Source organism: Haliotis asinina, chromosome 8 (genome assembly GCF_037392515.1).
Source record: "Haliotis asinina isolate JCU_RB_2024 chromosome 8, JCU_Hal_asi_v2, whole genome shotgun sequence".
Lineage (NCBI taxonomy): Eukaryota > Metazoa > Mollusca > Gastropoda > Lepetellida > Haliotidae > Haliotis > Haliotis asinina.
The window spans coordinates 62558156-62582708 of record NC_090287.1 but is presented as its reverse complement, the minus strand read 5'-3'; the positions used below and the strand labels follow the sequence as shown (position 1 = coordinate 62582708).

The 24553-nt window shown below is 39.5% G+C and overlaps 2 protein-coding genes across 5 annotated transcripts in view; both read right to left on the bottom strand.

The window, feature by feature from the left end:
• Positions 1-24553, bottom strand: part of LOC137294727 (cyclic AMP-dependent transcription factor ATF-3-like) — a 270414-nt gene that overhangs the window by 139837 nt on the left and 106024 nt on the right. The gene's annotated exons all lie outside the window — the stretch shown is intronic.
• On the bottom strand, positions 197-24091 carry LOC137294721 (transcriptional-regulating factor 1-like). Of its 4 annotated transcripts, none has more exons than XM_067825801.1 (17): positions 23982-24091; positions 22283-23287; positions 21800-22040; positions 20186-20632; positions 19281-19466; positions 18714-18819; positions 16141-18493; positions 15870-15954; positions 15461-15510; positions 14817-14903; positions 14237-14340; positions 13676-13751; positions 8994-9082; positions 8103-8381; positions 7249-7332; positions 5989-6236; positions 197-5422 (listed from the first exon to the last, which is right to left on the bottom strand). In XM_067825801.1, exons 2-17 carry the CDS (start codon positions 23130-23132, stop codon positions 5299-5301), a joined length of 5409 nt encoding a protein of 1802 aa, XP_067681902.1. In that variant the 5' UTR covers positions 23133-23287; positions 23982-24091; the 3' UTR covers positions 197-5298. The 4 variants fall into 4 exon arrangements, with proteins under 4 accessions (XP_067681902.1, XP_067681903.1, XP_067681905.1 ...); XM_067825802.1 differs by having other exon boundaries at positions 19281-19470; positions 20193-20632; XM_067825804.1 differs by having other exon boundaries at positions 21800-22037.

Below are 24553 nucleotides of genomic sequence, written 5' to 3'. Positions count from 1 at the left end.
ATGGAAGTTTTGATGTTCTGGCAGATCAGAATCCTGTTCACAGCTTTGGGTGGAGGCCAATGATATTTCTTGCTTCAAAGACAAAAATGCAGAAGTTAAGCGATAAACACAAGAGTCAAGATACCACCTCATGAGCTTAATGACTTGCAGTAAGCTAACAGCCTATTCTTGGGAGATGAAACAAAAGACACGCCACTTTCTTTCATGAGGTACTTCCAACCTCTCATTTTATTCGATGAAAATGCTATGTCATGAGAGATGATGACTAAAATGGCATGGTTGATAAAAGGTACCTTCAAGAATGGTTCTATAGAATCATATCGCACCACTAACAATAGTCAAAACATAAACATGGCACTCTCTCCTGCTTGCCAAAGGACAATATACAAGCTTTGTTTGACAAGCACGGTACAATAGGGGTCTAGCTAGGGGATACAACAGGCTGGTTTTACCTGATAACAAAATAAATCTTTTCTTAACAGCAATATAAGCCACAACCAGGACAACTCCTGAACAACAGTACATAGATACACTATGTACAGCATAGTTACACACTCACCACAAACATACTTCATACACACATTCACACACAGGTGACGTGCCAACAATGATCAACATACAGACTGGTAACAAGTCGCTTCTACACATATGACATACACTTGAGTGCTTTCCTTGTAGTAAGAAACATGGAAAACAATAATGGTTCTTTAACTCTAAAATATCCCCAATAATACTTGTCTCCTATCAACTAAAAGACTGCACAATTAACCAAAATTTACTGAGCAACTTCAATTTTCTTATTTTATTAAATTAGAGACACATGAACACAATTGTTATTATGTGACTAATAATAAAATATCTTGCCCTGGATGTTTGCACAAAAATGAAATTACTGAATTTGATATTGCCTTATTTACTTCACCCTGAAATTGACAAGTGAACGAAGTACTATGCAATACCGCAAAAACAAATGACAAGAAGTTAAGGCTGCATACAATTCATAATTAGATTACCAACATCTATCTTGTTATATAACAATATGCCCATTAAAATCGCATATCAGTACTGGAATATGAAAATCAGGATTACCTGTAGTCCTCAATGTAACCAAATGATTAACTTCTGAAGTTATTAATATGGTATGGTCATAAGTGTAGAAGCACTCCACCTGATGAGCAAATGTGTCATAGTTATGTACAATGACCAGAGAGATACAATTCATTAGAGGTGTGGTCATTAACAAACAGATGCATGCATACATTGTTAGTGCAACTTGATATGAGCATTATACTGGTAACATTCATTATGCCCTAATTCTCACTGACGAACATACATAACACTAAAGGTGGTAAGTATAAAAGTATCTCAAAGTATGTTAAAATCACAAGGACAATGTAAAAATAACATTCCATCTGCAACAATGGAGCAATGATTAGTGAAGACCATGGCATTAAGCAGTATGAATTGCATGTCTTACTTTCAGCAACAGTTGATTCACCTTATTATAAGTTATCACAATTTCCTAAAGAATTTCAGCTTAAATTCCCTGGTAACCATTGAGGGTCTGCATTAATAACTTTCATTTACAATAAGCTGAATCTGGTAATTCCTCCTCGTGTCATGAAAATCTTGTGCAAAAAGACTAGAAGTACTAACTGCACCGTGTTGTCACTGAAACAATAGGCTGCAGATTTTAATAAACAGGGTTATCAAAAGTTCGGAGTTTGAATGAGATACCAAATGAAGCCTTGTACAGATAATTACATTGGGTTGTTATCTTCATAAGAGCAAAACAATTAAAAAAAAGCTTTCATTTAATACTGGGTTGTGGCATACTAACTTTAACAGAAATCTGACGCATACTTTTCTTAAGGAAAGTACAGACAATTCAAAACAATATTTTAACAACATACATAAAATATTAGAAAATCATGCTTATTCATCTGCTTTAAAATCCACTTAAAAATATGACTGTAACAAATGTATATTGTTCCAAATATTCAAGACAATATTCAGCTATATCCAAGAGGTAAAGATATTAGTATTGTACTGATAAGGCATTAACAAACACTTTCAGTTCCAGTTACATTAAATAGTAGAAATGTGGATAAATCTAAAACTGAGCCATTCAACAATTTAATTAACTTCAGTAAATTTGATCATTTAAAATATTTAAGATCACTGATTTAAAGTAAATTCCAACCTTGACACCAAACAATAACTCAACACATCATTAAATGTTTGAAGGAAATGCCATTAATAACTTTGAATTACTTATGAAAATAATACTTAAAATAATTAAAGTTGAAGATTATTCTTTCAAAACTAATGCATAAAACAAACTGAAAAAGCAAACTGACAACTTTGAGAAACAAATGATAAATTCTAGAGAATATCCTGGTCAAGGTTCCCACTTGAAGTCAGGCAAAGACAGAATGGACGGACAAGACCAATAGCAATTCAACTACTTTGGAGGCATTAAATCCAGTTATAAATACTCAAAGGAATGTTCAAAAGAAAATAGTTGTGCCACCAGTAGTCAAGATATATTTCTAAAAAAATGAGAACAACAAAACAAAACAATTATGCATCTATGCAAATTTCCTCCTGTCGCAGCATGCAAGTCATGGCTTTGTTTAAGGCTCCCCCCACATCTGGAGGTGTGGCTGGACCAGAAAACCATTTCGTTAGTTCCACCTATTTAATCTATGATATGATCTTAACATAAAATTATATTCTGAAAAGACACTTAGTCTTATCCCCAAATTATGGATTTGTTTGAGTATCACGATGTCAAGGTTTCACATTCATAAACAAGACTAATTAGAAAATAGCTTCTGGTCCCCAATATTCTGGTTGATCAAATTTAATGTACATAGGTTAATGGTTCTCAAAAATAGTTTTGAATAACACTCACTCACATATGAAGTCACTACTTCATATATCAAAAGAAGAAAGAGGGAATCAGACCACGGCTGACAATACCTGTATTTGTGCCCAAGAAGAAAGAATTCTCACAACTTCCATTCTGTCAGATCAGACCTAATTAATTCACTACATTATAACCTACACATTTAGGAAAGAAACAACACCTATACACATGAATATATCTTTGAAACAAAATATATGCCACTCAACATGTTCATTTGCAAAGAAGTGTATGTTTGATGATATGGGGATGCTTAAAGTGGCAGACAACAGTTATCAGGATAGAAATCAGCAGATGAATACAAGTAAAACATGGGTCAAAATACACCAGCACAGCAATGCCAGTGTTAATCTAATATATTAAGTGCTTAAAAAAGACAGATGTGGACACTGAAATGTAGAAAACATTTGGCACATTTCCAACCAATAGTTTTTTAGAGCACACATACACAATTGTGAGCAATACAATGGCAGACTCCATGAGGCCAGTGTAAGTTCACAATACCTTATATGGACCAAGTGTAATATGTTCTTAATACTGCTTACATGAAGAAAACTGCCATTATCTTTAATCAGATTTTCTGCGTCCTGCATTCAATTAACTGATGTATTGAGGAAAGGAACACTTTCTTCCATGACAAGAAATGATCTGATAATTAGTAAGATGATTAAAGAAGGTGACAACATATTACAGATTTAGATGATCACTGAAGCAATGCCAACAAGTTCCCCAGATAACCTTCCTTCTGCCTCCTTCAGAGGGTTTTAATCTGTAGCAAGCGTGACGGTCTAATGGTCTAACACTCCTGAAACAGGCATGTTACTGGCCAACACATGAGGTAGAGGGAGAGGCTATCAGTCCTATATTATAGAATGTAAGAATACTGTTTACAAAATCACTGTGCTGTCAGGAAAGGATAAAATAGGTCTAATGTACTTGTTATGCAACTTATTCCTTTGTTGAATCAAAATCTCACATTGACATCAGGAACTAGAATTTCAAATACTGTGTGTGTAACTTTCAACACAGTTTGATAATACACTTGTTTAGAAAATCCAATTCTAAGAAAGGAGGATAGAAGAAAACCTTGGGATGAAGAATAACTTAATAATTGTTACATATTACATCTGTCATTTCTCCAAATGAACATAACCTTATAGCACTCTCACTGTATTCCATCAGATTGAAACTACTGGAACATTAGCACTTCAACATGAGTTACGACACAAGCTTATATTTATACTTCTTGAAACTAATTTCAACTTTTCTTTTAATTTATCTGATTTGTAACTCATGAAATATAACTCAAGAGTAATCAACCCCACATCAAGGATACAGAACTAGTCAGCATGTATCAACATGAAGTTCATTCATCTGTACAGTGTACAAAACAATATTTCTCATTAAGCCTTATCTTTGACAATAATACATGTATTTATATTCATATTAGACATGTCATTTAGTGTAATGTGGTGTAGTGTGTGTAGTGGTGTGGTGTGGTGTAGTGTAGGTGTAATGAAATGTATGTGATCCTTCATAAGGAAGCCTAGTTTTAATCCTCCACGTCTGTAACAGTGTAATATAGGGTGTCACACCATGTCATTCTCCGACTCCCAACATCACAGCCACTGGGTCATAATAAAGCACCACATGAGTTAAAACTTTTTAAGAACATTGTATAAAACATTCTTTCAAACATATCTACTGTCAAAGTCTTTCTAAAACGTTCTGCTATCTAAAAGGAAAGCTCGGAAAGTACACAATCATAAAAAACATGGTAGGAGCTGACATGATATGAGGCCATAACTGGTTGTGTGACACGACCATGATGAGAGAGTGTGCAAGTGCAGCAAGTCCACACTAGATATAAAACTTCAAGTCTCTTGACAAACTTGAGCTTCTGGTCTTCCAGCACACTTTGTCATGTCTAGACAAGTAGAATAATGTCTTGAAGCTGCCATCATGAACTGATGTGGGATTGTCCATCCTCTGTATTTCTTCAAGGTTCAGAGGACACCGAGTCACCACACAGTTCCAGAACTGCTTCCATGGAACAGCAGATCAAGGAGTACAGTAGCTACCTGGGGTACTGGAAGCAACTGGCACAAAACAGCCTTCCTGATTACTGTCTCAACTCTTAGGTTCCATCAAGAAAATACAGAATTGTTTGTAATATATGGCTGTTTTGACATACCCTGTTACAATTTCAGCATTCAGGAAACCTATCTATTCTACCCAAGTTGGAGGTTACCCAAGTTGAAAAGGTGTAATCATGAATCTGCTATCCTCCAGATATACAGAGATGAGCATTTTACATTTGCAAAAAGTTCATGCTGTCACAAAGGCAAGTCTTGACAAGACAGCGCTTTTCAAAGAACTTCTGCTGTCGCCTTTAACTTAGCAAGCTCTAATTCTCTGGCTTTGTTCTTTTCATTGTCCTGCACTTTGTGGCTCTTCATGTGAGCACTTCTGCTTTTCACCTTGTAGAACACTCTGTAAACAATAAACATTCAACATCATGTAAACAGAGCCAGAAGATACCAAAAATATCAGAATGTGCTAGATATGAAGCAGCTATGAAGTTGGCTATGTTCTTGTCATTGAGAAGAAAACACCTTCTCCAAGTTCTGAATCTGCAGGTTTATCTCAAAATATTCAAATATGTTAAGAAAACACCCCCAAGTTCTGAATCTGCACGTTCATCTCAAAATATTCAAATATGTTGACTGTTCATCCTTTTCAACGTGTTTGTCCTGCTCATAACCAGTTTGTGAACATACTTTAGGCACTTAAACACCATAAATCTCAAAAGAACACAAAATATGTTATTTGCATACAACTGTGTAGAGTGAGTTAGAGAATTGGGTTTAAACTGTTTTTAGCAATTTTCCAGCAATATTACAGAGACAACAGAAATAGGCTTTAAACAATATACCTATGTGGGGAATCAAAACCAGGCTTTTGACGTGACATGGCTACCTAAAACCACGGAGCTACCCTCCTGATTGTGCTCTTAAAGCATTGAGACTGGAACCAGTTAAAAACAACATAGATCTTACCTGTTGCAGAGTTTACATGGGAAGATGTCTCCAGTGCCATCAGTAGCTGGTGGTTTGCTGGGTGTGGCTGGGCGAGGTTTGCGATGGACAGGAGGGTGTGGATTGGGATGGGGGTGTGGTGGGGGTGGTGGTGGTGGCGGTGGTTGAGGGTGTTCTGGCATAGTATCATGGAATGGAGGGGGAGGTCGTACTGGGCCCCCTCCATGCATCCTTGTGTGGCCATTCAGGGCCTGCTTGGAGGTGAAGATCTGAAAAACAGGATACACTTGCACACTGCAGTTTGGAAAAAATTTATACCTTACAAACCTACCATATCCAAATATACAAGCCAGTTCCTTTCATGTGACACTTGGACAGTAAGCAGTTCATCCTCATGAAGGAAACCTGAGGCATATTCTTCTATGTGACGTATTCTGATTCTACACAGAATGTAGGATCAATGTGGTCAGGAAAATATCTTAATAATGGTGTAACTAGGCTGAACATGTTCATCAAACTACTTAAAAACTTCATATTATATATGGAGCATATTTCTTAATTCAGGCAAATATATAGTGTATAGTCTATCACCAAGAACTGATTGTACTGTCACAATAATACTATAAAATCCGAAGAAACAGTTTCACTGCAACGGTCACACCACACTGCCCTCTATGTGGTCTACCTGATGAATGGATATATAAGTAGGTTATAGACTACTGAACAAAAGTTAAATTGTGTGGTGGACAACAGAAACTACAGCACTTATTACAAAGCAGACACTTTTAAAAATATGTCAACTAATATTCGGGATCCTGTCAAATAGCTTTAAGAAAACCAAGGCAAATACTTGTCCAAGTCACACATTTAATTGGTTAGAAAATTTTGCTTTCAGTGTGTTTGTTCCTCAGACATGACTTTGTTGCAATGCAAAAATATGTCAGAAAACTAGATTGTGTGCATTAGAGAAAAAGTCAGTGAATAAGTAAGTTTGGTTTAATGCAGGTTTCACATTTCAGAAGAAAGTTAGCATCTTGCGGAGATTAATGAGAACAGCATTCAAATACAAACAATGAGCATGCTGAGAAACATGTGGTCTGTTCCATGGGGCAGTTATTGTAACTAAGTTTATCATACTCCAATACTGTAACATACACTTTGTCGGTTGTTGTGAGATGATCCTTTTGCAGGCATTACACTAAACAAACAGGGCCTAGTTTGCAAACTTATAAGATTAAATATGCATATTGGTTATTCATAAAAATTAATAGAATGACTCACAGCATTGCATTCTGGGTAGTCACAGGTGTATGTTGGGGCCGGGGAAGAGGACATGGAGGAGCTCTCAAGGTCAGATTTTATCTCCTGGAAATACATGAGATACAATCCAGATGGGAGACTGACATCACGATACAGGGACATACTCATTACATGACACATGACACCAACACACAGTTACACATCAGGGCACACAGCATGACACAGAGTCACATGATATGGCACACCATGCAGGCGCAAAATACACACAGCACAGCAGTGACACAAGCTACATAGAACTCCACACACCCACACATGATACAAACATCACCACAATGCAGGGAGAAAAACTGATTTCATAGATGAGTCTTTAAAATGAACCACACAACACTCAGTGGCATATGAAACAACAGAAAGTCACACTGCATATGGAACACACACTATACATGGAACCCTGCACACACACACACATACACACATTACACCTGGAACAACACACACATTACATATGATACAACAAACAGACTACCCATGGAATATGTGCATGCACACACGTACGTACACATGGAAAAACTTAGACATTAAACATAAAAAGCACACAGACACATCACATATGGAACAACCTACCAAATCAGTCTGTATTCAAAACCTGCCCTAGGGTTATCTTTTCAAAACAGGGCATCTCATACAGACATGTGTGCTAATAAAAACTAACATGCACCTGATCATGTCTCAAAAGTGAAAGGTTTTCTGGCAAGACAAGCTGTGAAAAAGCAATTCACTGACTATTATATACATGCCTTGATAGGGGTTATTCATTCAACAGTACCATCCAAATGTTAAGTTCTTGTTGTATACAGAGGTTTATGTTGACTTACATTTGGTTCTCCAGAGTGTGCAGAAAAGCTGTCCTCAGAGTCTGATTCCTCTTGCTGTTGAGGCTGTTGCTGCTGCAGCTGTTGAGGCTGTTGCTGAGGCTGCTGCTGTTGTTGTTGCTGCTGCTGCTGCTCCTCTCCCTGGGGTCGGGATCTCAGATTGTACAAAGCCTCCTGTTCTCGCTTACGCCTCAGTGCTCGTAATTTTTTGTAATCTTCAGGGCAAACCTTTTTCCACAGGTAGTAGAACTGAATACACTGCTTTGTGTTCTTTGTTTTCACCTAGAAACAGCACAACTCATCACAGTAATGAAGCAGCAGTACAAAATCTGTTTATGGACAATTCTAATGACAGCTTAATTTATGAATGTGTGGTGATGCTTCTCATAGTGTTCTCACAAAAGGACAAATGAACATACAAACTGCATTGAAACATATACAACTGATTCATGTTGGACACATGAACATGTAACTTCTGATGGGTCATTTTGATATGTGGTTTTATTAAAGTGCATAACCACACAAGTTATGTCAGAAATAGGTTTGGAGATTTTGATTTAACAATTATGTTAGAGAATAGCACATGATCATGAATGTTCTGGACTAGAAGGATGATGGAATCCACACCCTGTTTTTTCCCTTACAAAACTGATTTCCATTGGTAATACTTTGTACGTTGGTAGCTTTCAAGACAATGTCAACAATGACAACTGGAAAATAAACGTTCGCTTTGGAGGGGCTCCTATCTTCTGTAAGGATACTATGACAAATTTTAATAAAATCAGCAGCACCGTGAATACTTATTTTTATATATATGCTTACATACAAGTCAAACTGTTACAAGACTAGTTTTCATTCAATCTAATTTTAAGCAGTAAAATAATTCATACAGACCTCATTTGAAACGGCAAAGAAATCCTTGCTGAACCGAAGCAGTGCCTGGTGAAAGGCCTCGATTTCCTGAGATGTCCATGGGTCAGATTCTAGATCAGAAAAGAAACAACTGTAAAAATACTGCATGCCACAGTGAATCAGTGACTAATTTTCACTGGCTCTTTCACTGAGTTGGCATCCTTGAAGCAGGATTGGAAAATACCATTTTCTTACTAGCCTTCAAAATGGTCCTGGCTACAAAAATGCCATTTTCTGAACAAAACGTATATTTTATACTTATCCTGACTCATGCTTATCATGCTTATCTCAACCCTCAATGCAAAGATAGTGGAGCACTTGAAATCCCTAGAAGTTCCCTCCTAACTGAAGCAGACATACAATACACTCACCCCTCAGCAGCCTCCCTTTCCCGCCAATACAGTCACATGACCAACCATGCTTGCCACTCTCTCTGCATCTCGTAAGTCCAACACAAGAATTAATGTGGACATACAATGCACTCACCCACATTAATCACATCCAGTCAAACTTGTCTTCTTTGAAGCATTCATTGACAGGAACATGATGATATATAGATCAGTGTCTAGTGCAACTGTATGTTAAGATTAAGACCAGTGGCGACCATCCTTCATGTACATGTATCTTTACTACAAGTACAGGGTCATAATCACCCTGGAACCGTTGCATAGCAGTAGACGTCCTCATCTGGTCAAATCCTGTGCTGATGTGAACAGACCGTGTAGACATTGCCACTGTCATAGTGGTAACGGAGAGAGTACAGATTGTTCTATCATGGCTTGAATTTTAACCCACTGATTCTCTGGGATGACGATGCAGTTCAACAGAGTGATGAAGTGAATCCCAAGGAATTGCAGATCTTGCTGCGGCTCTATTTCCAATTTCAGTAGATTCACAAGCTATCCGAGTTGAGTTAATATCCTGATGACGAAGCCTAACTGTAGTCTTAGATGACTTGTCTCCTGATGAGCTTGAATGTCATTGTCCAGGTAAAAGGTGCTGCAAAGTCCCCGCCGATGTAGGTAGTGACTATGGGCTTGGTGACCCGAGTAAATAACCACAGGGTCAAAGATATTCCAAACAGTAGAATCATCCATTTCCATGAGTCTGTATGTATCGGAATGTGCAGGTAGGCATCTTGTAGATTGATGTTGGCTTGATAATCCGCTGGATGGATGAGATGCTGCAGTTGTGGTGGATGGATCATTCTGAATCACTTCAGTAGATAATCCTTCTTAACTTCATGTTAAAACTTTTCCTTGGAAATTTTCTTGGGTACCAGAAATACTGGGGAGTAGAATCCTGGTGTTAGCCGATCTAGGTGTAGTTTTTCGACTGCGGCTTTCTCTAGTGGAGATGATATGGCATTGGCTAGTTTGTCTTGTTGATCCCTGCCATACACGAAGAGTGCTGGGTCTCTTGTGAGATCTTGTAGTCATCTCATAAGATGCTTACGATGTAATCGTCGTTTAGAAGTCACCAATTTCTAGAGTAGCACTGTAGATGTCCACCCACTCATGAAAGTTGTATGGGAACAGCTGGGGGGTGGAAGGCTGCAGTCGTTCCGAACCTGATAATCAGGGCTTTCCTCCTCTAGCACTCCTGGCACCGTGTCCTGTTCCATGGAAGCACCTGTCTCCTCTGGTTGAGTGATGCAAAGAACCCATGCCATCGTGTGCTTTGTACTTCTTATCTCTCCCTCTCTGAACCGCAGAGAACTTGACTTGGAGTAACACTCAGATGTCTGCTTGAGGACAGTAGTCAAAGTGTCGATCAACTTTATCATCACTAATTCTCTGGAGTACCGAATAACAGATTTAGCGACGTCCTCAATTCTGTCATCCAACACCGCAGATGCTGACCAGACAGGCTAATACAAGGGTTTAGCAAATCTGTCCACCCAAGATGACCCTGCTGGCGTAGTAAATTCAATCCACCAGATGTCAAGGCTGGATGCTCCGAAAAGAATTGTTGAACTTTCTTCTGGTTGAAAAGTGACGAGAGGATCATCCTTTCTTCTTCATGAATCTGAAGATGAGAGCATCGTCGATAGCCCTGGAACAGGCGAGTCCAAAGAAGGTACACTGAGTGGTTGTATCCAGTTGAGCCAGTCACTTATTCTTCATTTCGAAGGATCTATTGCAACTCTCATTGATAAGCTTGTATGACTCCCTCTACTTTCCTAATGGGCTCCACTGGATGTGGGAGCAGACGAGCGCTGAAGGCAGGATATGTTGTTGCTGATAGTTATTCGCCGTCTGGAAGGCTTTAAATAAAGTTTCCCAGATGGTAGATATCGGCACAACTGGCAGAAACGTCAAAGAGGTTTAGGTATGAGCCTCATTGGAGTCCAAACTGTTCGCAAGTCCGCATCTGATGAGGACGACAAACGATGACAGCATCTCCGAAGAACAGGGGATGTAGAGAGTGAACACTTGCAACTGTAGCAGGATCTAGGAGTGCAAGCAGTCAGCAAGTCAATGGAAGGAACATGATCCATACTGCGACGTAAGGATACAGCCAAAGGCGATGATTTCCTTGAACGGTAGCACACAGGGCAGATGCCACTTCTTCATCCGACTGACCAATTGCAGCCGATGAACCATCACGCAAGGGGACTGTAGTTGTAGCTGCTGACTGGCGTTTCCGTTCCTCTTCCAAACGTAGATCCACAAAATTCATCCTATGAGTGGTGAACTGTTGCATGAAGAGGCCTTTGTCCATTGACTGCAGTGTAAGTAGCAGCAACTGATTTGCAGAAGCATCTGACGTGCAGACATTGCATAGATAGTAAACTCTGTGAAGGATGCACTGTAGAAGACGGCGTAGTTAATGAAAGTCTAGTAGACTCTGCTCATTGATGCTGCATGCTGACAACCAGTATTTCGGGAAGTAGTACTGGAGATTCATCACAGATGTGACATTTGTCAGAAGGGACGATATCATTGCTGAAAGACTTCGAAGTACCGTATATACCCGCGTACAATGCAAGTTTTTCATACCTAGAATGAGGGGGTCAGGAAGATGTCAAACGGCATTTGATAGTCATCCCAGCACTTCACAAGAAAACTTTGCATTTAGTCAGAAATAACTGTTAATATCCGAAATAAAGACCATTTGTATCTCGTTTCCTTGTTTTTAACGTATATTCTCTGTAAAGCTGAAATGACCATCGATCCAGATTTACAAGCCAGTTGACACGGTAAACAGACAAGAGAATGACAAATTGTCAAAAACACTGAAAAATCAAGCTAAGTCAAGGGGGGCGCTCTTTCCAGCCATTCCCAACGAAATTTGTTCTTTACAAGTCAAGGTCTTTTAGACGATCATCATTTTCACCTCTCTTGATAATGGTAGCCATTTTCCCCTGAAATCTGGTTTACCACGGACGCAAAGGTATGGCAATTCACTCCTTATACATTACCACTAGAATAGGTTACTAATTGTGCTGTGTACTAAGAACTGTGGTTCAGAAACTCAACACATTGAGTAGGTTTCGCCGATTGGGTCTCCGCGTTAGAAATATAAACTCCACACAGAGTTAGCAAACACTTCACGAGTGGGATCATCTCATATTTCATTTATCTCTTTAGCATATTACTTCCATATTTGTATGTGTTTAACTTATATTATCGCTGCAATCACTTTCCTTCAGAAGAGTATGTGGTTACGTCTATACTGAAATACACGGCAAAATAGACAAACATATAACCAGTAACGAAAATACATTTCGTTTGCTGGAGATTGTCCTTACAGTATACGGGACCTAGCGACTGTTTTGGAGTTATACACTCGACAAAGCTTCGTAGAAAAAACAACAACGCAAGACAAACACGTATTTACTGGAGGTGTGCTGGTAATGTGCTTCATTCTAGGTCATTTTGGAGTAATACACTCCACAAGGCTTCGTATAAAAACAACAATATATGACAAAACACTTTTTTATTGGCGCCGGTGATGTGCTTCATCCGTGGTCGCATTATACACAGGGTATATGATTTATCCTTAATTTTGAAGGGGTGTAGAGGGGGGTCGCATTATACGCGGGTATACAAGGTAGTCATGCAGTATTGTTTCAGAGCAGGTCTAGTGGTAGCTGAAGACTTAAGTCTTTAGGTTGAAAAGATCCCAAATCTGAGGATAGTAATTACAATCCAAAAACTGAATACGACATAATTTACATTATAGGAACAAAATTAATGCAAAAACTTAGTGCCATATCAGAACCTAAAGTGCCTCCTACAGTCCTCATATGGTTATGAAGGAGTGAGTAGCAAGCATGGCTGGTCATGTGACCGTATTGGTGGGAAATGGGTGAGTGCATCGTATGTCCACTTCAGTTAGAAGGGAACTTCAAGGTATTTCTAGTGTTAAACGATCTGCATATCGACGGATGAGATAAGCATAATAAGCATGAGTCAGGATAAGAAAAATAAGCTGTGACTGGCCATTTTTCATATTTACTTTTGTATGTAAAAATAGAGGCTCTTGTCTTCCTGTTTGTTGCAGTTTCATCACAAGGGCTATGTATTTGCATAAAATTTATACATGTATTACTAATTATTGTGACCAGGTGTGCATGATGTTACATGCGTTGCAAATTATTGGGAGGTAAACGTGTTTGACAAGGAATGACACTGATTGTACATGCAGATCACACATACCTTGATACTTGAAACCTGATATTCCATGGTTCTTCGGCAGTTTTGGTGGGTCATCCATCAGCATCAACATTGCATTCTGAAATATTGTTGACAAAGAGTTATAAAACACTGGTACATGGAAATACAATTAAACTGTAGACAAGTATTTCATAGATCTTTCAATCACACAAGACATATAGGTAACTATATACTCATCCCGTATATAGCCATGTTCATGATTTGTTAAAATATTTTCAAGCTACATCACAAAAAATGTGAACAATTAGGGATCAATGTTGTGAGAACTGATCCACACAGACAGCCAGGGTACAATGACACTATCAGCCAATTCAGGATCCCACCAGTTTGGCGGTCTCTGACAACCTTGTACCCTGTAGTCTGCCATTTCCGTGTGAAAGAGAAAAATCCTTGTTTTGGAAGCAAGTTAATATTTTTCTCATATTTCCAGGGATACCAGGAATATAGGCATTACGAGATAAATCTGGAATTGTCTTTACTATGCTATAGCACGTCACAGCATTGCAGACTTTGAAGAGGCACTGCCATGCCAAATTACCATACCTGCACATTTCCCTCACAAAGGTAGAGTAGATGGAGAGCATATTCAACATTAGAGCCATTGCCCTTCACAGCTGCAGAACATGCAAAGTCCTGGTAATATTGCACTGAAGACAGAAAATAGGAAGTAACATAATCAAAACAGTTACATGTAATTGAACATTTCAAATTAAATGTCACAGAAATAGCCAAACAGTTAATGTCAATATAATTACAATCGAGATGTGTCTGGGCTTATTCCAGGGTTAGAAATACTGATACTGACATAATGATAGGACACCTCATACATGACACATTGAGTAAACACATTCACCCTGTTAACCTCAAACTACCGAGGTGTCCCTAAGAATCATTCAACTGTAGGAAATAAAGCAGGTTCTCTCATATTGCAAATACTTGCAAATTCTGATTAAAATAATTCAGAGACTTGAGAAATTATGTAGCACAGACAAAATAAAGAACATTGAATGGATTATTTCACTAATTGAAAACATTTTCAGTCACCCCTCCTCAAGACATGCAAACATACATTTCATTTTCCCTTACACACAGGAGGAAAACCTAACACCATCATGTGACTCACCATCCTCATCAGAGTTCGACCCCATTCCTTTAGGTTCCCAAACAAGGTCTTCCCCAAACACATATTTTGCTGCTTTAGATCGATCAGCTGACAAAAGATCACATAAGCACATATTCTTGAAAAATTGCTGCAGCACAGATAGTGGAGAAAAACCAATGTAGAGAATCCTGCTTTTCTCTAACCACCTTCAGCACTTCTGAAGGTGCATGCCTACTGCATAAGAACACATTTAATATGTAAGCCCTTTCACGTGTAATTCTTTCTGAATGCAGTATCTGTATAGCTTGATAAAACACTGTTGCATGTGTTGTGTTCAGAACCATTAAGCAACAAAACTTTGTGCCAGATAATGCAATTCTGACATAGTTCTGCATTTAGCACTATCAACTGCAATCACACTAATCTCTCTTTAATGGCCATTTTAAGGATATCTGGAGATTTTCTCCTGTCAACCTTTGCTGGATGTAAAAGGTCATTTACTAGATCAGTTGACTCAGTGTCACCTTAACACTATGATGCATTTCACATGATAATATCTATCACACAAATGTCTGGTCCAGTATGTCTGACACCTTTCTTTTTAACCTATAGCTAAAATATTGCAGGTGTAGCCTGAAAACAAACGAAGTACATCTGGTACTCACAATTATAAGCTGGTAACTCTGCTTGGTACTGTGTTCCAACATTGACATGTCTGAAACAGGGATGCTCACTTTCACAATACTATCACAAACAACAGGTGAACGTAATGGCATAATTCTTAATACAAATGATGACCTGTAAGAGAGAACGAAGTACATGTTATTAACACCATCCCTGCATTCTTGAACAGTCATATTTAACACACTATGCATCATAACATAGTCTGTAATACACACCTTGATAGAAAATATGTTGAAATGTCCAGTTACCACCATTACATTGATTTACAATCCACCTTCCAAATCTAAATTCATTTAATAATTACAACTAGAAACCTTCACTACCCACACTAAATGTAGACCGAAGCACACATTCCACGCAAGTTTGTTATGTCAATGTGGTGTTACTTACGGCTGAATATCAGTCTCCGGTGGAGCCTCTTCTTGTTCTTCCTCAACAACCTCTGGTATGGCTTCTGGCTTCTGCCCATGGCTCGCTGAAATAATTGTTTACATTCAGTCCATACTGAATCATTTTGAAACTTTCATAGCACATTCTTTAAACCTGTTTTTACTGAATTTTTAACTCAGAAATAAATGGATTCAAAGCAATACAATCATTTTCTTTTTTCAACATCAAACATGCTGAGAATGTGATTATATCAAGCATTGTGTTTCCTTACCTCTCCTGTTAGCCAGAGAAAGCTTTGGTGTGATTGGTGCCGACCTGGGAGTGATGGGTTTGATGCCTGGCAAGGTCCAAAATAAGCCACTGCCACTTCTAATAGGACTCAACATTGGCGGTGGAGTGTATGGAGGAGGAGTGGAACCTCGGAGTCGCCCATCACCTCCGTCCCACAGACGTGGGGAGCGAAGTCGACTCTGAAAGCTATTTAGATGCAATGGAATAAACAGAGGTGCTGGTCTATGTTTTCGTTTCACCTTCATGGGACTGGCGGACATGGGATTTCTGAACACACCGGCACCATCAGATCTGGACAGCATATCGTCAGGATGACTCTTAGCTCTCCCAATAATTGTGTCATCAACTCTACTTTTTGGTCTATATATTGATTCAGATTCAGTGCGACTTCTTGGTCTCATGAATGTGTGATCAACACTTTTTGATCTTTTTAACTTGTGATCGTCTCCAGACTTACTCCTCATTCTAACCCTGCTCACAGCATCCAAGTCTTTGGTGACTGACGGCTTAGCAAAGCTATCACTACCTGGTCTGGTGAGGAGCATAGCAAGACTGTTCTGCGAAGTTAAAAGTTTCTTAGGGGAGCTCCTATCTAAATCAGCAGACAATCTACGTTTAAGTTCACTATTCTGTTCTACAATTGGCTTAAAGTCACTTTTGTGTTTCGGAGCCATGCTCCCTTCTCCCAAGACTGGACTCTGAACGTCCATTGGCAAAGATTCTGATTTAATAGTATATAAGTGAGGCATTGAGGTAATGCTGTCCAACATTTGTTGTGTTGGAAGAGACTGAATTGAGACAGACTGTGGCATGTGGAGAGGGTTAAACGTTGACTGAATATTTGACAAGTTATCTTGTTGAAGGGTCACAGATGGTTGACTCTGCATCACTGAAATGTCACTGGGGATCGCTGGCTGTGTTTGACTTGTGGGCTGCAGTAACAGACCCTCCTGAAAGTTTGCCATACTGTTAAGTAGCTGAGCAACTGTCACCTCTTGGTTGTCTGTCACAGGTGACAAAGATATTGGCCCCGTAGTCAGATGTTGGGCACTGACAAACTGGGTCTGTCCACTGCCTGACAGCACATGTCTTTGTTCAAGATGAGGCACTAAACTGAGTGCATTTTGCAAGCTGCTCTGTATAGCCACAGAGTTAAGTGTTATAGGTGGAGACTGGAGGGGCAATAACTGCTGTGGCAGTTGGAGTTCCAAATTTGGTGGCAAGTCTCTAGCAGCAATATCCAAGTTAATTTGCTGTGGTAAGTCCTGAGACTGGTGTTGAGCAATCTGAACTTCTCCTGCAGATGTAAACTCTACACTCTGAGGGAAGGGATTTTGCTGGCTGGTACTCTGAGCAGTCTGGGGGTCCACAGCAGCCAGATGCTGCTGAATCTGCTGTATTTGTTGTTGTTTTTCTTCTGCACTATCCTTTGAATCATCCAACATCTCCTGCACAGGAATGTGTGTGATTTCCGCCAGCTGCTGCAGCTGTTGCTGTTGCTGAGGTGTCAGCTGAATGAACTGTTGAGAAGATGAGATTGGCTGGGAATGGGTGGTGATTACCTCTGCTTGAGATACCTGCTGTTGCTGTAACTGGTGTAGATGATGCTCCTGCACAAGCTGATGAAGCTGGCTTGCCTGGAGCTGAGCTGGCAGCCCAAGTTGTAGGTGTTGCTGCTGCAACTGCTCTATCTGCTGTGCTGACAGTTGGGGTAACTGATGAATCTGTCCTAACGGCTGCTGAACTTGTATCTGTTGCGTTGGTTGTTGCTGCAACTGTTCAAGCTGCTGTACTGTAAGTTGAGGGAGTTGGTCTGCTTGCACACTTTGAACCAACTGCTGGATCTGCTGAGCAGCTTGTTGAGCATGTGAAGATGGAAGCTGATCCTGGGCTGCTGCCAGTTGATCTTGCTGTTGTTGCTGTTGTTGCTGCTGCTGCTGCTGCTGCTGGAACGCTTGGGCTTGAAGATTCTTGATTTGTTCTTCTATGGAATTAGTACTTTGTTCTTCTAGAATTTGTGGATTGGGATGAAGCTGAAGCTGCTGATGGATGACCTGCTGTGGCTGCTGCTGCCTAAGAAGCTGACTGTCATGACTGATCTGACCCTGGTGCACAGTAACAGTGGTCAGTCCACAAGCCTGTAGAGTACTCTGACTGGTGCTCACTTCTGGTGTTGTGGACAGTGTCTGGAATGCCTGGCTAATGTTGGGCAACACTGGACTCATCTGGACCTGAAGCTGTGTTGGGTTGGCTGCAGCTACTGTTTGTCTTGGGGAAGGAGGTGGAGGAGGTCCCATCTCTGTCTTTTTAGCCGCCTTCTTTTCTTCTTTACTCTGCACATACAAATAAAGCATTTACTCAGAAGACTGAGATAAGAATATGTGTAATCCATTTGCAACATAAATACTGTGACTTGTTAGTAATAAGAAACAGTTTTCATATTTGATCATATGATCATTAGGTTTTTGTTAGGACAAGAGAATGACTTACAATAGACCTAAACTTAACTTACAAATGTTTCTGATACATTTGTTTAAAATGGAATAAACAAACCTTTTTAAGATATCCTCCATGTAGACGCATATGACCATTGAGAGCTGGAATATTTTTAAACCGCCTCTGGCAGATGCTACACTGGACAGGTGGTTTGGCTTCATCACTATGAAAGAACAAATCAACATGAACTTGTAAACAGTGAAAACATTTTTTGTAACAAATATGGTACAAATTCAACACTACAAACACACGTAGCATTTCTTACCTCATCTTTGGCTGACTTATCAACCATTTCTTTAAAATTTAATTGCGGAATATTGTGCAACCATTTATTTAAAATTTTATTGCAGAATATTGTGCAATCTGCACCATTGTTAATACAAAGAAGAGTTATCTCCCTTGGCAAACCACAGATTGAGATTCTCATGAAATGTAAAGTTCTGCTTACAAAAATACTCACTTTAAAAGAATGCTGCTGATAAAACGATGTATAGCTTAACTAAATCCTGTTCAAATCTTTATCCTATAACACTGACAATTCCACTAAGGGTCATGGTTGCTCGCATACTTATCTCCCCTTGATCATCATACCAGGAAGGTGATGTTATGCTTTGCTTCTCATACCTTGAATTCTTGTTCTCCGTCTGCGGTGCTGGGGTGGTAGTGAACCATGCTGGTCGCTGCTGTCCTGTGAGGGGACTGGTGGGTTGGTTGTGGGGAATCGGACTGACTGGTGTCACTGGGCTCACCTGAGCAGAATACCCTGGTGACTGATCCCCACTGTGTGGGCTGGGTTGGCTGGAGCCTGAGGTGCCTTCAACAATACGAAAAGAAAAACAAATACAAGCATAGGTTCTCTAACACATGGTGATAATCGCTCCCATTCAGACATCAAATGCAACTACAGGACACTACCCCCAATCTGACAACCCTTAAACTCTACTGCCTGGAACATACAATAACTTAATATGTTAACTGCCACCACGAGTATAGTGTCAATGAATGGCCCAGTTTATTGAGTTATCTCATAGCTACATCTGTGGTACTTTAAAAGTTTCACATATTGGCAAACAGGCAAAAGAAGCAATCTTCTTCTGGTGGTAACAAAGAACGCCAGGAGATGTTTGTTCCTTCTGCCGTTTTTGCCATCATGTGAAACTTGTTTTAAAATACCACTGTTTCCACTACAGGTTCTCTCGTAGAGGCAAATTTGACCAGAAATGATACTATGAGTATCCTCAGCATACTACTGAATCTTATAAATTAACTTCCCATTAAACACATGGAAATAATAGTGCTGGTAGCCTTGATTCAAGTTTCAATGTAACAATTTTGCTACAAATTGGACAATGTTGGAACTGAACAAATTAACTGATAATGTAAATAGAGTAAATATTTTATCTCCTTCAAGCAGGACAAGTAACACACCATGTGGACCAGTGAAGTAATATTTACATAAGTCCTCAGTTCATCAAGAAGTGGAATTTCTAAGATTGTCAAAGTATGATATCCAGTATGTATCTACTTAGACCTTACCTACAAAATCATACACCCTGGCTCTTTCCTGCCAAGATTGGTCCTGGGCTGGTGTAGCTTGTTGTGTGGACACAACAGTGGTTGGCAAACCAGACTGGGTCTCAAACTGGAATATCTGTCCTTGAGGGTTGGGGCTTGTGTAGCTGGGACTAGGTGAGGGAGTTGTGTTGGCGCTGTAAGAGGGGGACCCCATCTGCATCCGACTCACGGCCTCCTGCACCGCCAGCTTCTCTGCTGGTCGGGGTTTCCCTGTGGTTGTTGTAGGAATACCAGCTGCAGCCATACTGGCTTGAACACTACTAGCAATGGCCTCAGGTGACTGGTGGTGGTTTGCCTCCAGATGACGCCTCAGAGAACGGGCATCACAATAACTCTTCTCACAACCCTCCATCTGACATTGGTATGGCTTCTTCTCTCGATGTGTCATCATGTGACCATTGCTGTAATACCAAGTAGCCATCACATTATGTCCAAATTCACAAAATATTTTGATGAGAAACACCTGACTACATGGGTCTTTCTCCATCGAGCGAGTGAGTGAGTGAGTGAGTGAGTGAGTGAGTGAGTGAGTGAGTGAGTGAGTGAGTGAGTGAGTGAGTGAGTGAGTGAGTGAGTGAGTGATCCCAGCTGATCTCATTAGGTGCCCTTGGACCGAACACTAATTACAACCTTAAAAGACCCCAATTTGCAACCAATATATCTTAATAATATCTACAGTCTACTCATGGTGACTGTCTATTTGTGTCTGAATCAACAAAATTATACACTCCTTACACATTCACAATCTTGCAGATATTGTCCAGACAATCTCACAAGATCACAAGATCAATGACAGGACTGAACAATTTATCACATAACAATCACTGGCATACAAATCTTCCAATTAAAAAATGTATTGCAACATAATTTATCATGCTACGCTGAAGTGTTGCACAGATATTAGTAACCATGGTATCTGTAACAATTACACGTTGAATATGAACTCACTCACTCATTGTAACAATTACAGATACAAAAACACTAAAGAATAGCTGACGAAAAACTGACAAAATACATGGAATTTGAAAAACAAATATGAAAGAGCTACCAAACGAGTTAGTGAGTTCAGTTTTAAACAGTTTTAGCAATATTATGCCAGCAACACCTCTTATCAGGACACAAGAAAACTGCTTCCCATATCATACCCCTATGGGAAACTAACCCAGGTATTTAGCAGGACGAGCCAAGGCTTTAATCACTAGGCTACCCCACAAGGAAGCATAGTCCTGGTTTCACATTAGGTAAGTGAGTTTGTTGAAAATGGCCTACCCAGTGGCAAGTCATGGTTTTTAACATTCTAGCGCCTCACAGGCAGTTTGGGTTACCCAGACTAACAATGTCCATCATGCATTATTCCTTTATAGTCTGTCCCAGTGCCATTAAGTTTATCACTAAACAAGTGGATGTATTACGATTAGAAAATTAAGGTTCCTGAATCCTAACAGAAATCAAGTTGCAAGTGTAAAAATGTTACAATATACACAAAATAAGTAAAACCATATCACATCAAAACATGCTAGCACATATGGAAAGCAATATCACAGAAACATTTATGCAAAAAATCTTACAGATGATCCTGTCGTTTGAAGCCCTTCTGACAGACGGAGCAAACATATTTGCGCTCATCGCTGTGTGTGAGGCGATGCTTGGCCAAGGCACTGGAGTTGTTGAAAGCTTTGTTACAGGTGGGACACTGTATCATAGTTTTAGACGGAGACACCTGAGCCTTGGGCTGGCGGTTTTTACCTTTGGCTTTACTAGCACCATCAGTAGGAGATTCCACAGACTGTCGTCGCTCACCACTACCTGCTGGAAGTCAAGTTTGTAATGAGATAACATTTCAAATTGTTCTTTAAATATTATGGTCATTGCCAAACAAATAAAAAGCAGAGGTATCTGAACTTTATCAATGAAACATCAGAAGCATTTTTAGGTCATGTGTACCTCAGTTTCATACACCAGATGTCTACATACTGAGAAGACAATTCAGTCTGGTCTTAGTTGAATATTTAATATCTGATATTGTATGATAGCTCAAAACTGAAAATCACCTTCTGAATCCCCAGTTGTAGCACTTAAGTTACTCGTTTCTGTAACTGAAAAACTTGGATCCGAGAAAGGCTGCGGTGAAAGTGACAATGTGTCATGCACATTACTGTCAAACAAATCAAATGAATGAGTAGGATGGCCCTCTGTCAAACGGATATTCTGAGCTGGGTTTCCCATACTGCCAAGAATTCCATCATCTAAGTGTGGCAGGTTTGGAGCAGAATTTGCAGCATTCATATCAAAGGCACTGTCTGGCAGCATGTCGCTGTCGTTGTAGTTTATAGCACTCAACATGGCATCCCCTGCACCACCTGCAGACTGAAAACGAAGTCCTTGCGCTCCAGCTTGAGTTACAGAAGGACTCTGTTGACCAGTGTCAGGATACGATACCACTAAAATGTTCAGGGGTGACATGCCTTTATCTTCAGTTAGACTGCCACCAACTGTCTGCATGTCTTGCCTTTCAAAACCACTTTTCACATCTTTTCCATTGTCGCTATTCTGTGTAAAATTAGAATCTGACATTTTTGTGAATGGTACATATAAACCTGAATTAACAATGTCCTGCAGTGCTTGCGTTGTGACAGGATCAAAGGTTTGCCTTAATCCTTTTTCCTCTTTCACTACAGGAAGAGTTTTTAGTCCTTCTGTGAGCAGTGGTATGGAAGCATTGATTGAGAGTGGAATCGTGGGGAAAACATACGAAAGAGATGTTCCCTGATCTGGAAATGCCTGACAATTTTGTAGATCTGCTGCTTGTATAATGGGCAATGGCAGTCCTGACGTATCCATCTTGGGAATTCCTGATAAGACCAACTCTGAATTATCTGCCCCTTTCTGACCTGCTTCCATTGCCCAGCACAAACAACACACATCCCTGAAGACTTTCTAGCAAACACGAGTCACCATTCTATTCATCATTTTATGAACAAGCGTAGTCTTTTCACTTGATATATTATGCCGTGCAGAAAAAGAGGCCATCTGTTCTGTCACATCTTGGCAATATCCTAAGAAAACATAGATGACAAGTTTTAAATACAACATATGTGGATCACAACATAGAGAGATTCTATTTGACATTTATATACCATAATCCAATAGAAGTTACAAACGTGACAAATGGCTATGTTAAATATCTGTCATCTGATTAACACACATTGGATTTATTGAGGTCACACACAATAAGCTAAGCTCAATTTGGACAACTCTGATGACACGTTCATTAATATAAAAGTGAAAATACAGTTCCGTAACTGGAATAAACACCAGAAATAATGATGTGCGACAACATCTAAAACCATACATCCAAAGATCAACTGATGTCAATTTATCACAATCCGCTAAATTTGACAGATCACATTCATAACGCAATATTACAACCGGAATTTCGGCGATTGTTTACTGTTGTTATTTTGCGGCTACACGTATCTCTGAGATATCTAAACCGAACGCAACATACGAAATCGGTAATCTTTTATTGACACATTTACTCACATGTTCCTGACACAACGGTACAATTTAATAACGATGTCGTAGCTTCCAGATATCTTATTGCAAGAAACGTCAAATGATTGAAATGCGATTTCTAACTCGTAGAGGGTCACTGTATTAAAGCAATACATACTGAGAATAACGTGATGCACATGCACATTAAAAGCAATTTCAAAGATTTTAAGATTTCAAACTATTGCAGACACATACCTTCAGTGCTTATATTAATACAATAAACAGCACAGCAAACGTGAAAGTTGGGGTAAAATCAGGGCAGTCGAACAGCCATAAATTGCCACGGCTGCTTCACTCATTTCTACTGCGACATTCCCTAAAGAGTGCGTGTAAAATGTACCGGTACGCTGATCATATAAAATATTTAATCAGAGTGGGTGGGTCAGGAAGATTCACTAGATATTGGCTTCTATTTTCCGTCTATCAGATATCCGTTTTTACATGAATATATTTTGGTTTAAATGAAGAAGCTTGCCCATTGATATACTTTCGAGCCGGATGGTAAACAGGTTCCTAAAGTAGTGCATGACGTCAGGTCATGCAAAAAGTATATGAATGACCACTATCTACATTCAACGTCACGGCGTGGAATCGCCTGACTGCGAGCTTTCAGCTGGACATGTAAGAAGAAACAATAACATATTAGTTTATTGCGATCCTCCCAAAGATCGAGGTTTTTTGTGACAATCATGTCCAGTGGAGTTAATGATGATTATTTGTGGAGTTGCATGTACAATGTGAATGAACCCCTATAAATACTTATAAAG

What these genes read in the sequence shown, in the direction of transcription:
- LOC137294721 (XM_067825801.1), bottom strand. Translation starts at nt 23,132, where the DNA reads ATGGAAGCAGGTCAGAAAGGGGCAGATAATTCAGAGTTGGTCTTATCA. An exon ending in TTCAAACGACAGGATCATCT is followed by an intron (nt 20,633 to 21,799) that starts GTAAGATTTTTT and finishes TTGGTATTACAG; the next exon opens with CAATGGTCACATGATGACAC. An exon ending in TTTGTGAGGGAAATGTGCAG is followed by an intron (nt 13,752 to 14,236) that starts GTATGGTAATTT and finishes ACAATATTTCAG; the next exon opens with AATGCAATGTTGATGCTGAT.